This window comes from Desmodus rotundus, chromosome 5 (assembly GCF_022682495.2).
Source record: "Desmodus rotundus isolate HL8 chromosome 5, HLdesRot8A.1, whole genome shotgun sequence".
In the NCBI taxonomy this organism is placed as follows: Eukaryota; Metazoa; Chordata; class Mammalia; order Chiroptera; family Phyllostomidae; genus Desmodus; species Desmodus rotundus.
The window spans coordinates 1,982,597-1,995,302 of record NC_071391.1 but is presented as its reverse complement, the minus strand read 5'-3'; the positions used below and the strand labels follow the sequence as shown (position 1 = coordinate 1,995,302).

At 59.3% G+C, this 12,706-nt stretch overlaps 1 protein-coding gene across 1 annotated transcript; it reads right to left on the bottom strand.

Moving 5' to 3' along the window:
• Positions 1–1,695: 1,695 nt before the first annotated feature.
• On the bottom strand, positions 1,696–4,058 carry LOC112317461 (mas-related G-protein coupled receptor member B8-like). The gene is made up of 2 exons (XM_053925177.2): positions 3,975–4,058; positions 1,696–3,039 (listed from the first exon to the last, which is right to left on the bottom strand). Exon 2 carries the CDS (start codon positions 2,991–2,993, stop codon positions 2,064–2,066), a length of 930 nt encoding a protein of 309 aa, XP_053781152.1. The 5' UTR covers positions 2,994–3,039; positions 3,975–4,058; the 3' UTR covers positions 1,696–2,063.
• Positions 4,059–12,706: the final 8,648 nt, after the last annotated feature.

The window sequence follows — 12,706 nt, the reverse complement described above, 5'->3', positions numbered from 1 at the left end:
AATCCAGCAGTTTCTGTCCTCCAGTCTCAGTCCCCCTGCTTTTACACCCAGACGTCATGGAGATTTATCTTTCCCGCACTGGAACCTGGGTTGGGGTACCCTTCCCTTCTGAATAACGGGGAGATAAGGGGCTTCAGCCTCCCCCACAGCCTCCATCTCGGGGAGTGACCACAAGGTCCTGGAGCACAGCCAGCCCCTCCTCCCCACTCACAGTCAAGTCCCCGGTTCTCACCGGCCGCCTTACTGGTCCCATTGGGACAGACGCACCCTCGCTTCCCTCTGGCTGGAGCTGGGCGGACACGGGCTCAAGCAGGGAGGGGCGGGAGCCTTTCCAGGCGCGGGGACAGTTACTGGAAATGCTGTGTACACAGCGTGTCCTTGGCCCTCTGGGCTGAGATGCTTCCCCCCTTTCTTTCTGAGGGACGTGGTCCTCTGTGGGGGCAGGACCTGGCAGGGAGGCTCAGGGTCGGGTAGACTGTTAGGTGTCTAGTCCTTCAGGTGGGCTCCAAAGGGGACTTGATGACGTGAGATATTTTGTGCCCACATTTGTCAAAAGCAGGCACTTTTGGGGACTTGGAGTCCACGTCTCGCAGGTTTCTGGATACGTGACTCTCACTCCCACTGTCGATCACGGAGTCTGACATTCTCACAGAGTGAACTTGACTGAGACTGGTCCCGAGCGCTCTGTGCCCGTGAGCAAAGCCACGTCAGGACCCAGGGCTCTGCAGGTGACCCGGTGGACATGAGGTACCCAGGGTGGGGCCCAGTCCGCAGTGCCTGGTCCTTCTCAGAAGAGATCAGGACACAGAGACTCAGAGGGATGACCGTGTGAGGACGCAGGGAGGGGATGGCCTTGTGCACAAGCAGGAGAGGGGCCTCAGAGGACACCTGCCCTGAGACACCAGGTATTGGGCACCAGCCCCCAGGACAGGGACAGTGAGGGTCTGTCACTGAGGCCCTGGCTGCGGTGTTTCCAGCAGACTCCCACAAGGAGGCGCTGCACTGAGCTCAGGGAGAGGACAGGGCTCCTGGGATTGGCCCACGTGACCAGTGTGCTCATCCCTGAGTCCTGATGTGATGATGGTCCTTTATGGGCCCTTCATTCCCGTGGCCTCCCTGAGAGCAGAGTCTCCAGGCTCAGGACCCGCCCTCAGCCCCGCCCCACACTCATGAATGTGGGGGTTCGGGCCACGGCACCCAGACCAGGAAGGGCAGAGAGCCGGTGAGAAGGGTGATTATTTCTAGACTTTATTTCAGAAATGGGGTCCCAGGAGCAGACACATCAGGGGAATCTCTGTTTCCTGAGACAGAGAGACTCTGCATTCAAACATTTACAGAAGTAACATGGCAACGTCCTTCCCCTCCACCCCCTCCACCCCTCCTCAGGATGAACCTCGTGGTCCCACAACCGTGTCCGATACTGCAGAGCAGAGGGAGGTTACCGGATGATACAGCCTTATCTGACGTCCAGAAAGGCAAGTGGCCTTGTTCCCAAGACCACGCACAGCCCGGCCCCGCCCCCGCCCTCTGCCCTGGTGCAGGCCCTGCACGTCCACGGGGACCCAGGACACCCCCAGCAGAGGGACTGAGTGGGGAGGGGCGCTGGGCTCCCACCCCAGCGTTCAGCTCTTGCTCATTGAAAGGTGCTCCTCTCCCTCCCTGTCACCTCTGATGTCACTCTCAACAGGAGGGAAGAGGACACCTGTCAGAGTTTATTCAAAGCTATATGCGAAGCCTCAGCACAGGGGGTGGAGGAGGGACCGGCTTGTTATGTGAGGGCCTGGGGTGATTGTAGCAAACAGCAGGCAAGCATCTGAGTCAAGCGCCCACACTCCATCCACCTGTGGATGTGGGACCTGGTCACCTTGTCACACGTTGGGTGAGATGTGGCCCTCATTGTGTAGATAAATAGTTTCCAAGGATGGAGGGAAAGAGAGCAGACCACCCAGAGGGATGATGGGAAGGGCTCACCAGGGACCAGGAGCCCCAGCACTGGATCACAGGTGAGTGAAAGGTGGTTCCCGGGCCGGGAGGGGGAAGAGCAGAGCCCCTGCTGAGCAGAGTCAGGCCACTTCACTGGGCTGACTGTGTCCCTCCTCTTCCGCTGAACTGTCCCTTCTCAGGGCTGACTCCTCCCCCAGAGCCTTCTGAAAAACCTCCCGTAAGTTTTCCCCACACCTGGGCCCCCCGATTCTCCCGACAAAGTAATAGACCAGAGGGTGGGTGCTGCTGTTCACACAGGTGAGCAGCAGCAGAATATTGGGCAAATAGAAGACCTCAGTGTAACGCAGGAAGAACACATAAATGTCGAGGGGGAAGGCGAACAGGAGAAACAGGACCGTCAGCAGCACGGTGATGTACAGCTTGAGGTGGGGATGGAGCTCGGCCCTGCTCCTGACCTTGAACAGCACAATCAGAATGCACATGACTGTTACTGAGAAGAGAACACAGGAACACACAGGAAATACTAACGTGTACATGTCACAAGAACGCCAGTTATGGAATGCATCTACCCTACAGACGAGGAAACGGTGTACATTCACTGAGACGGAGCTGACCCAGATCAGGGCGCACACCACAGCGGGCGCGTGCCGGGGAGCGTGCAGTCTGCACCAGATGGGGCGCAGGACGGACAGGCAGTGTGTGACGCTGATGGCGGTCAGCAGCCACAGCCCCACCGTGTAGGAAATGTCTGTGAGTCCAAGCACGTAGCTCACATCAAACCAGATGTCATGAAAGGCAGCTAATATTATTTGGATGAACAACACTGTCTGACAGGAAAGGTAGAGGAAGTCAGCCAACGACAAATGGAAGATGAAGACGGTGAAGTCCCCCCACTTGACCGAGAACCCGAGGAGGCCGAGAACGAGGCCGTTGCCCACCAGTCCCACAAGGCAGATGAGGATGCCGAGCGGAGCGATGACCTTCAGAACCTGGGTGGTCTCCGGATAGAAATTGTAGTAGTTGTCCTCGTAAGTGGAATAGTTTTCCATGGTGGCCACGGCTACGTGCTGAGGGCGTGCGCAGAGCCAGGACCTTCTGTGAAGCAAAGATTCAAACTCACAAGTCCCGGGAGATGAGGGGAGCATGGGCCCAGCTCCTCCTGCCTCCCTCTCCTCCTGCCTCCCTCCCCTCCTGCACTCTGTGTTCATCTAGCATTCCGCGGAGAGAACCTCTATGCGACAGCACAGTGCCAGATGACCCAGAGCAAGCAGACAGGCTCACACGCCCCGTGCTCCCGGACCACAGGTTCTCAGGGCACAGACAGTGGAATAGGCGAACACGGGAACACACAACAGGGCAGGGAAGGAGGCCGTGGCATGTGCAGGAGCCTTTAACGACCCCTGACCATGACCTACTGGGAGGCCTCCACAGTCATGTGACAGGGACAGGGATCCTACTGGGTGGGGGTCACGCACAGCTGGGGGAGATTTACCCGGAAACAGGAGGAACAGGGGTGCGTCTCTGCAACGTGATTGGGAAGATAGAAAACGATGCCCGGGGATTGGGGCTTTAGTGCAATGAGGCAGGGACAGTGACGTCCCACTGGGGCCTGAGCAGAGAGGCCGCCCCGTCCCCCGGACCCTCCCTGGGGCCAGGACCCCGTCATGCCACACCTGCCTCGGGTGGACTTGGGACGATCGGGGACATGAGATGACACACAGAGCATGGAGCCCTCCTCACTCTCAGTGACAAGTAAGTAGACACAGCGGAAGCATCCCCTGTGCTGGAGAGGGGATCTGTCATCACGGGGCCCCCAGGTGGCCCTGCAGGGAGACTGAGGGGCCTCGAGGGCAGGTGACAAGGGAAGTGAGCCCAGGAGGCAGTCTGGTGGCAGCTGCTCCTGGGCAAGTCTGCTCACTGATGTACAGAGTAACGCAGCTCCTGGTTTATCACTACAATGTCCTTTTTCCCAGGTGGGTGCACGGGACTCTCAGTGACAGACATGACAGGACGGGAGGCACCAGACTCACCTTGGGAGGTGGCAGCTCTGTGGCTCCAACAGAGACAGAAATGGCCCTGGGACCTCTGGAACCTTCTTCAGGAGAGTGTCACAGTGCAAGTCCCTCGGGGGAGCCAATGGCCACAGACCAGTGGACCCTGAGGGGACCTAGGAGGGGGTCAGGGTTGAAGAAGGTCACCCCGTGGTCATGATCTCTTGGGAGTTAAGTCTGAAGCATGGTTCTTAAGCTTTTTAACAGTGATGGTGGTGGTGGTGGTGATAGTGGTGATGGTGTTGGTGATGGTGGTGAAGGTGGAGGTGCTGGTGGCCCACCCGGGGTCCTTTCTAGACTCTTTCCAACTGAACTCATTGGACATGACAATACCAGACATGTACTGTGTGTGTGGGTTTTCACATGTTGTACGTTTTGTGCTCCCTGTAGAGAAAAGAGTCAGTGTTTAGGCCCAACCTCCAAAACCAGTTTTGGCCCCCTTGGCACTGTAACCGCCCGTGGAGAATGTGCATCAGAAAAACTCGGCATCATTTCCCCATCCCGCCATAACATGTCCACATCCCGAAGCTGCACGTCTGTAAGGACAAGAGGCAGCTGGCGCGCACAGGGTGACAGGCACAGAGCAGGGTGTGTGGACGGCGAGCAGGCAGCAGGGTCAGAGCAGCACCGTGTCTGCGGGGCTTGTTCTGAGGGAGGGGGAGGGGCAGCGTCAGACCCTGTCAGTGTGCAGGTCGGGCCCTGGCGGGTGAGGCTCAGCTGTTGGGGTGTCCTCCTGAGCCGACAGGCTGCACGTGGGATCCCTGGCTGGGGCACCTACCTAGTTTGTGGGTTTGACCCCTGGTCTGGGTGTGATTCCTGGTCCCAGGTCCGAGAATGTGCCGGAGGCAGCCAAGTGATGCTTATCTCCCTTCCTCTCTCTCCCTTCCTGTCTTTTTAAAAAGAAATTTAGAAAACGCCCTTGGGAGAGGATAAAGACTTTTGTAACTAAGCAGACCCAGAGAGCGGTGCTAAATTACTCAGTTACCCCTCCCAGGTGTCCCTGACAGGAGCCCCCAGGTCTTCATTCTGAAACCAGCCAGAACAGGTCTCTGTCCCAGGCCCACCCAGACCACTCACACCTCAGCCGTCTCCCCGGGGACTGGACAGCCCTGCCCCAGTGGGCGAATGTCCATGGTCATGGCAATGGGTCCTCAGAACGTGAGACTCAGGCTAGGGAGCACCCAGGGAGCGAGGGTCCCCTGCACGGGAAGGGAGGGCATGTGGACAGGCAGGGCACAGAGAAGCACAGGCAGGGTGATGCCGATTCCTTACCTTTCCACCTTCTCCCTTCTGGGAAGCCTGTGCCGCCTCGTGGACCCTGCAGCAATCCTGGGGACAGGGGTGCCGGCCCTCCCACGTGTGGTCGTCACCCCAGCTGGCGGGGATGAAATCCTCACAACAGCCTTGAGTAAGGCTGAGGAGGGACCCGGGGAATGCAGGGTGCAGCCCCCCTTTTATACAGGCCGCACCTTGGCTGAGACACCTAATGGCACTGAGAGCTGAAGGAGGCTGCTCCCAGGAGGCCACGTGGGGAGAACCGCGTGGTCTCTGCCCTGAAGCCCACACGGGAATGCAGGGCAGATGCACTTGGACTCAGAGAGCTGCTTCTGTGTGACGGGGCGGCTCCGGGTGGTTAATATTGCATGAGCCCCATTAGTCCATTATCATGGACCTTCGGGAAAAGTCCTCATTCCTGCGGCTTTTGCTGGGCCTGGGCGTGAAGTTACTTCGTGTCATCTCGCCCACCCTGACGTCCGTTCTTGGTCATCTCACCCCTGAACGTGGTGCCTGTGACTGCTGGTGCGACCCCCTTCAGTGCTCCCAGCCCGCAGGGGCTGGAGCCCCAGGTTGGAGACCTGGCCGGGCTGCTCGTAGATGCACAGTCTGCGTGGTAAGAACTGAACTGAGTGGAACGCCCACCTGAGCCCGGAGGCCTTGCAGGCTGTGAGCACTTGAGCCGGGTCAGTCCTGAGGGCAGTTTGGGGAAGACCCACCCCTTGGCCACCCTGCCCTTTCGGAGGGGCCCTCCTAGGTCTGCACCAGGGCCTGGCAGGCCTCCCCGTGGGTCCTCAGTGCTGAGGAAGCCAGAGTGACCCCTCAGGGGTCCCAGCCCAGGTCTCTGTTCTCCCCTTCCCATTCTAGCAAATTCTTGATGGGGTGTGCTTGACACCACCCTGTCGGGTTCTGTCCTGAGCCCCTGAGATGGCTCAGGGGTTCCCACTGCCTGCTGGGTCGTCTGCCCTTTCCCTGCTCTGGGGGACCAGCAGCCCCAGGGCTCCAGTACTCGGGGGAGAGCCGCCCCTGCAGGTTCCCCCTGTCCCTGAAGCTGCAGGTGATGTCAGAGCTGGGCTTCCTTTTCCGACAGAAATACTCCTCCTGGGTTCAGCCCGGTCCTCAATTCTCTTCCTGAATATGCAGAGGTCCCCAGAGGAGAAGAAGCTGTCATCTTCGGGTCCCTCAGAGATGCCGCCCAGTCCTGAATTTCCGTCACTGCCTTCTCTGTCTTCCTGCTCTGCTGATCCGGGAGTGGACGTCCGAATCCCTGACTTGGCCCGTGGGCACACCTCCACACGTCTCAGCAGGAAGGGTTCCATCGATGTCACATCCAGTTCTCGGGAGTCTCACCTGCACTTGCCCCAGAGCCGGTATGAGATGCGGCTGCCGGGGCCGCCCTCTGGGCCTCAGAGGCGAGGGCCTCAGAGGGGATGGCCTCGGGGCCCAGAGCCGCCCACCCAGCTGCGGGGGCGGCCCTGCCCGGTGCCCCAGCAGGCCTCTGTGTCAGCACCTGGAGGTCTTGTGCACGCAGGTCAGGTAACGCGTGGGGGGGCACAAGACTTCCTCGCGACCTGGTGTAGCAATGACGTTTGTGACCCACGGGGGACAACGAGTGCCGATGGTGAAATTGTTATCGTAGCGAATCGTTGTTGTAAACTGACGTAAATAATTGTAACTGATGTAACTAAAACATGATTATATTTAAAACAATATAATTGAATAAGATTATTGTTAATTACTAAATAACATAAACTATTGATTAATAAGTAATATAACAATTACATTTAATAACATTTTTAGAAATTATTTTTCAAATGGTTTACATAATTGTAAATTACAAGTTAAGGGTTAATTACCAGTGTCATTAATATGATATTGATTAACGTGGCTGGCACGAGTGTTGTTATAATGCCGACAGTGATGGATACAGGTGGCGACGCAGCGCTGCACCGGGCGGGGGGGCTCGGACGCTGCCCAGGGAGCCTCCCTTTCCTTTGCTAGCCCCCCGTTTTCTATTCTCACGCAACCCTGACCACGGGAATGGAGCCCGCCTCTCAGCCAGGGTCTGGCCCCGGGTCCCCACGAGCGAGCCCCTCTCCCTGGGCAGGTCAGGGCAGCACCCGGGACCCCTCCCTGCTCCATCACTCCCAGCCCCAGGCTGAGTGTGCAGCCCGGACATGGAAGGCTGAGTGGTGGCCCTCAGCAGACAAGAGCATGTCCTGAGCCCTGGGCCTGTGGCTGGGCCCTCCTTTGGGAATACGGCCTTAGCAGCTGCGCCTGGTTGAGGGTGTCAAGAGGGGGAGACCCTGTCGAGGTGTCTGGCCTCAAAGCCAGTAAAGAGCGTCTTCTAAGAGACAGGGGACAGGACAGAGGCCGCGCGAGGCCCGAGGCCGGGGTAGGAGTGATGCGGCCCCAGGCCCAGGTGCCCTGCCGACGGCCGGAAGCCACCAGGGGCAGGAAAGGAAAGCAGAGGGCCTCCACGGGGGCCTGTGTAGGGTGCGCGGCCCTGGCAGCACCTTAACTTTGGACTCTGGCCCCCGGACTGGGTGGGAATCCGTGTGTGTGTGTGTGTGTGTGTGTGTGTGTGTGTGTGGCCGAGGGACCCCCCCTGCCTGCGGCGACCCCCCTCAGAACACTCTCTCTGGGTTCAAGCTCCCTCTTTGTGCCTCAGCCCCTTGGAGTTCCCTAAACACGGCGGGAAACACAGCCTGGTACTTGAGAGGATGCTTGTCGCTTCTCGCGAAGAATTTCCGAAGTGTTTCTTCGACACATCTGGTCCCCCAGCGCATGGTTTTCAGAAATGAAAGTCGGCCCCAGAGTTTTGGAAACACTTCAAAACATTCCAGCACCAAGTGCCCCATCTCCTGTCTCTGGTGACAAACTCTCTCTTTAGGTCCACCACAGTTTTTGTCTTACGTGTCGTGAGGGAGGACCATGTCGTGGGGACCCCAGTGTGGAGACGCCCCCTCTCCAAGGCCTCTGGTCCCTTCTCGCGCATGTTTCTTTGAGCCACACCACCCCAATCCTGTGGGATGCTGGAGGGCTAGGGCTGAGGACGGAGGCGAAGCCAAATCCCGCACTCTGGATTCCACATCGCTGAGTCCACAGGGGGCCAGGGCCCTTGGGACCCAGAGAACATTGGCTGAGCTCCCAGACACACCTTCCGGAGCAAAACCCCACAGCCTGGCCCAGAAAGGCTGTGCTCCCCAGCAGTGTGTGTTGCCCAGGTTCCTCCCAAAACAAACCCTGGAAGCGGGATTTGGGTGGAAGCGGTGTGTATGGCGGGTGGTCCCGGGAGCCTGGGGAGAGTCTGGGGAGGGTGAAACAAGTGGGCTGACACCAGGGAGAGCCGCTGAACTGTGGGCGGCTGGGATGCGCCCACCAGAACCTTCTGAGGAACACGAGTGCCTCCCAGCTTTGTCCCTGCCAAGGACTGAAGCACGGGCTTGCATTTCCCCTGCCTCCAGTCCCCCCGCCCCCCGTTCACATGCGGGTGTCCCAGGATGTAGTAGCCACAGCAGGCCACCCACCTGTGCCACGTGGGCCACAGCCAGCTCCCCACACCCTAGTGTCAGGGCAGCGTGGGAGTGCCTGGGCTTGGCCCTGAAGCTGTCAGGACGCCCCACCCATGAGCGAGTCTTTGTGGGAGTAGCCAGCTGGACGCTCTGCAGAAGACTCAGCTTGCGGGGGAGGGGACGCTGGCTCCCTCCGCCAACAGAAGCATGCACCGTCTCCCTCGCCTGCCTGCCACTCTTGCTGGTCCCTCTTCCCCTCCGCCCGGCCCCCATCCGGGAGGGGACCCAGACCGTCACTCGGGAGGACTCAGAGCCCAGCGGCCACAGTCGCTGCAGGCTGTCCCTCAGGCCTCCCAGCCCAGGACCCACCCCACAGCCTGAGAGTTCGGCTGCGCTGGTTCGGGCCCTCCGCCCTGGGGCGCCTGCAGCCCTGAGGACTTGTGCTCCCCTGGCCATGGGGGGGCGCCCTCAGCCTATCCGTGAACAAGACCAGGCTGGTCCCCCTCCATCAGCTGCTCTGGGGGGCCCCCTTCAAGCCCTTAGCTGTGACCTGAAGTAGAGGCTTGGTTGACTTGCAGGTCTGAGTCCCTGTTCCTGAAACTTCCTGGACCCACTGGACCCACTCAAGCCGCAGCCACAGAGGGCATGTGGTTTCTGTGCTCACCGATGTCAGGGCTCAGGACCAGGAGGGTGGGACCATCTCTCGCTGGGGCGTTGGGCTCGCAGCCTCTACTGGGGCTGGAGCACCAGCTTTTCCAACATGGTAACCTGCTCCAGCACCTCAGGGCTCGGCCCCGAATTTCCTGCCCAGTACAAAGGGAAAGGGAGGTCGCTGAGCCCGGAGCCCCCACTGTCCCGCTCGACGTGGCTCGGCCAGCTGCTCCCCTGCAGCTCACACCCAGGACCCCCCATCCGGTGCGGAGGTTCCTGTCCTCCACACCTTTACCTGCTTGGATCTGACGTCTGGATTCCAGAACCCGCAAGTGTATCACCGGGCTGTGATTTGCAGCTGCCAGGCTGCAGGGAAGCTGGGCCCTGCTTCACACCTGCTGACGGTTTGGCGCCCTGTTCTGCGGGCGCCTTGCCTGTCCGGCCCCCTGTCCATCGACATACCATTTCCCTCCCTGCTCTCCAGGAAGACTCGCTGCCCTTGGTTAGCTATGGTCATTGGGCATCTCCTCCCCCGCACCGGCGCCTGACTCACTGTTAATCTTTAACGGGGGCTTTTGACAAATGCAAGTGTGTTTTTCATGGGGTTCACACTGTCGTCTTTTCCTCATAGGTTGTTATTCTTGTGGCCTGCCTAATGGCTCTCTCCTCCCTCTCACGAGACTACACGGAGATTCTCCGTTATATTTTCTTCCACAAAATGTTTAAGTTCTGCTTTCCGTGTCTTGGCCAGCGGTGCAGCTGGTGCGTGTGTGGCGTGAGGGAGAGGTGGAGGATGTGCTTCCCAAAGGAGAACCAAGAGTTCCATCGTCATCCTCGGAATGCTCCTTCCTGTGTCTGCCGATCAGCCACGGCCCCACCGGCCCCTCTGTCTTTATGTCAGGGTCTGCCCTCGGCCATCCTGCCCCACCGGTCCCTTGTCCTTTCCTGCCACAGCCACACTTATAACAAGTGTGGAGGGTCCGAGGATCCTAGCCCTGCAGGCTGAGGTCCCCAGGGAAGCCTGGCGGGCGGCCAGGTACAGACAAGGGCATGCATACACCACCGCTGGTGCCGAGAGCGTGCCCAGAAATACCGCCCCGGTAACCACAGTGCCCAATCCGTCGGCCCCAGTGTCCTGCTGCTGCCCAACAGACACCCAGACAGCGGCATGGGCAACTGAGCCCCCCTTTCCCGCTCATCAGTCCCGTTGTTTGGGGAAACAGAGCCCGGGAGAGACAGAATGTCCCCAGTTCTCAACGCCCAGGGCTTCTGCTGGAAAGACTCAGGGGCTTGAACACCAAATCCGCCACACTGGGAGGAAGCTCAAGCTGCAAGCGAGGGAATCGGCCCTCAGCGAGGGGCTGGAACCATCCAGAAGCCTTCGCACGCACTGGCCTGGAGCTTGGGCTGGGACAGCTGGAGGGCTTGGCTCAGCTGGGACAGTCAACCACGCATGGGACTTCTGCAGGTGACTTGGACTTGGGCACAGCGAGGATGCCCAGGGCGGCTGGACTCCTCACACAGAGAATGGCGCAGGGCTCCAAGGGCGCCTGTCACAGCAGGCATGGGGTGACAAGACCTTTTTGTCCCAGCCTCACCAGTCCTGCGGCACCACTGCCATCCTCCACGGGGCAAAGGCTCCTGGATTCAAAGGGAGGGGGACTCCACCTCACCTCTAGATGGGACAGGTGTCGGAAATGGGCCGCAAGTTGTCAAACCGCCTGGCCTCCACTCGGGGTCTTTGTTCTGGGGAGTAGGGGGTGCTTCCCATCACGGAGAAGGGCTTTGCTATCGGGAAGGAGGCAGCCAGACCCCGGAGCACCCCGAGGTGCCTTGCACTGGAGCACGCCCCCCCCCGTAGCGTTGGGCAACGAGGCCTTCGGTTCCCTACGACGGGGACACAGTAGAACAGAGGAAAACATTGCTGACTGCGTATTGCCCATGTCCCTCAGCCTCCTGAGGGAACAGAGCCCATGAATCAGTCTTTCTCGGAAAAACTCTTCTTTGTTTATAAATCACGTCTAACCGGGACCTACCTCTCCTCATTTCGTGACCACAAAAGGGGAAGCGACCAGCCTCCTATTCCTTCCCCACGAAGTCACACCCACAGCACAGTGAGGCCCAGCCGGGAGGGACAGGAGGCAGGAGCAGTAGGCAGAAGAGCCAGGCACGCAGGGGAGGGACAGCAGCGGACGAAAGGGTGTCCCCAGAAGCCCGCCTCCAGAAACCCCAGCTCTCCCCAGTGGGGATAGAGCCCGTGCAGCATCCACAGGCCGGGACGAGCCACATCCCCCAGTGCCTGGGAGGGACAATGCTGGTGCCAGGGGACTTAGGGGGTGACTGCGAGGGGCCCTGGAACCGAGAACAAATGGCGGCCCCGCCCTCGAGTCTGCAGCTCCGTCGGTGTCCGATCCTCCGCTGTCAGCCTCGGGACTGGGTGTAGGGAGAGCCCAGGCGGGAACCAGGGCGGCTGGGGTCACTACGGAGGGGCCTGTAAACGCACCGTATTCGGCCAGGGGCAGGTTACGTCCTATGTAAAGGCAGCAGGAACGGAATATGCTTGTTCCTCGGAAGCTGGTTGTCGTTTGCACTCAGCGAAGTGTCCCCGGGACTCATCCCCCTGGCCCAGCTCACCCGAATATTCCAGGGAAAAGCCCTTCCCCAGCGTGCATGTCCACCCCCTGCTAGTTCACATGGGGTGGGACTTTAAAAAAATGCTTATTGATTTTTAAAGAGAGAGGCAGGGGGAGAGAGAAGCATCGATTGGTTGCCTCCTGTACGCGCCCCAACCAGGACTCAAACCCCCAACCTTGTCATTGTGCCGGACGGACGACACTCCAACCGCCTGCGCCACCCGGCCAGGCAACAATGTTCAAGATACTGTTATTCCTTTGATTTGGAAATGCTTCACTGTTCTTTTTAGTACGACATACTTCAAGCTCACAGAAAAGCAGTTTTTACGGGCAGCCGTGTACCCACGCACCAACCATCCCTTGGCGAAGTCAAATCTCGCATTTTTAAATTAATTCCTGCTTCACACCTTTCCCCTCCCCCCCGCCAAGAAGTGCCACCTTGCAGATAAGGACGGAGCTTCCCGTGTCATCTCCGGGACCAGACCCCACCAGGGCCCTGCGGACCACCTCAGGCTGTGGTTTCTTAGAATGAAACACAGTAAAGCTGAAAAATATATACCAGCAAGAAGAAGGGTCAGTCGTGAGGGACGCCGTCTCACCGTGGACTCTGGACTATGGTTACAAGGAACCGACGGCC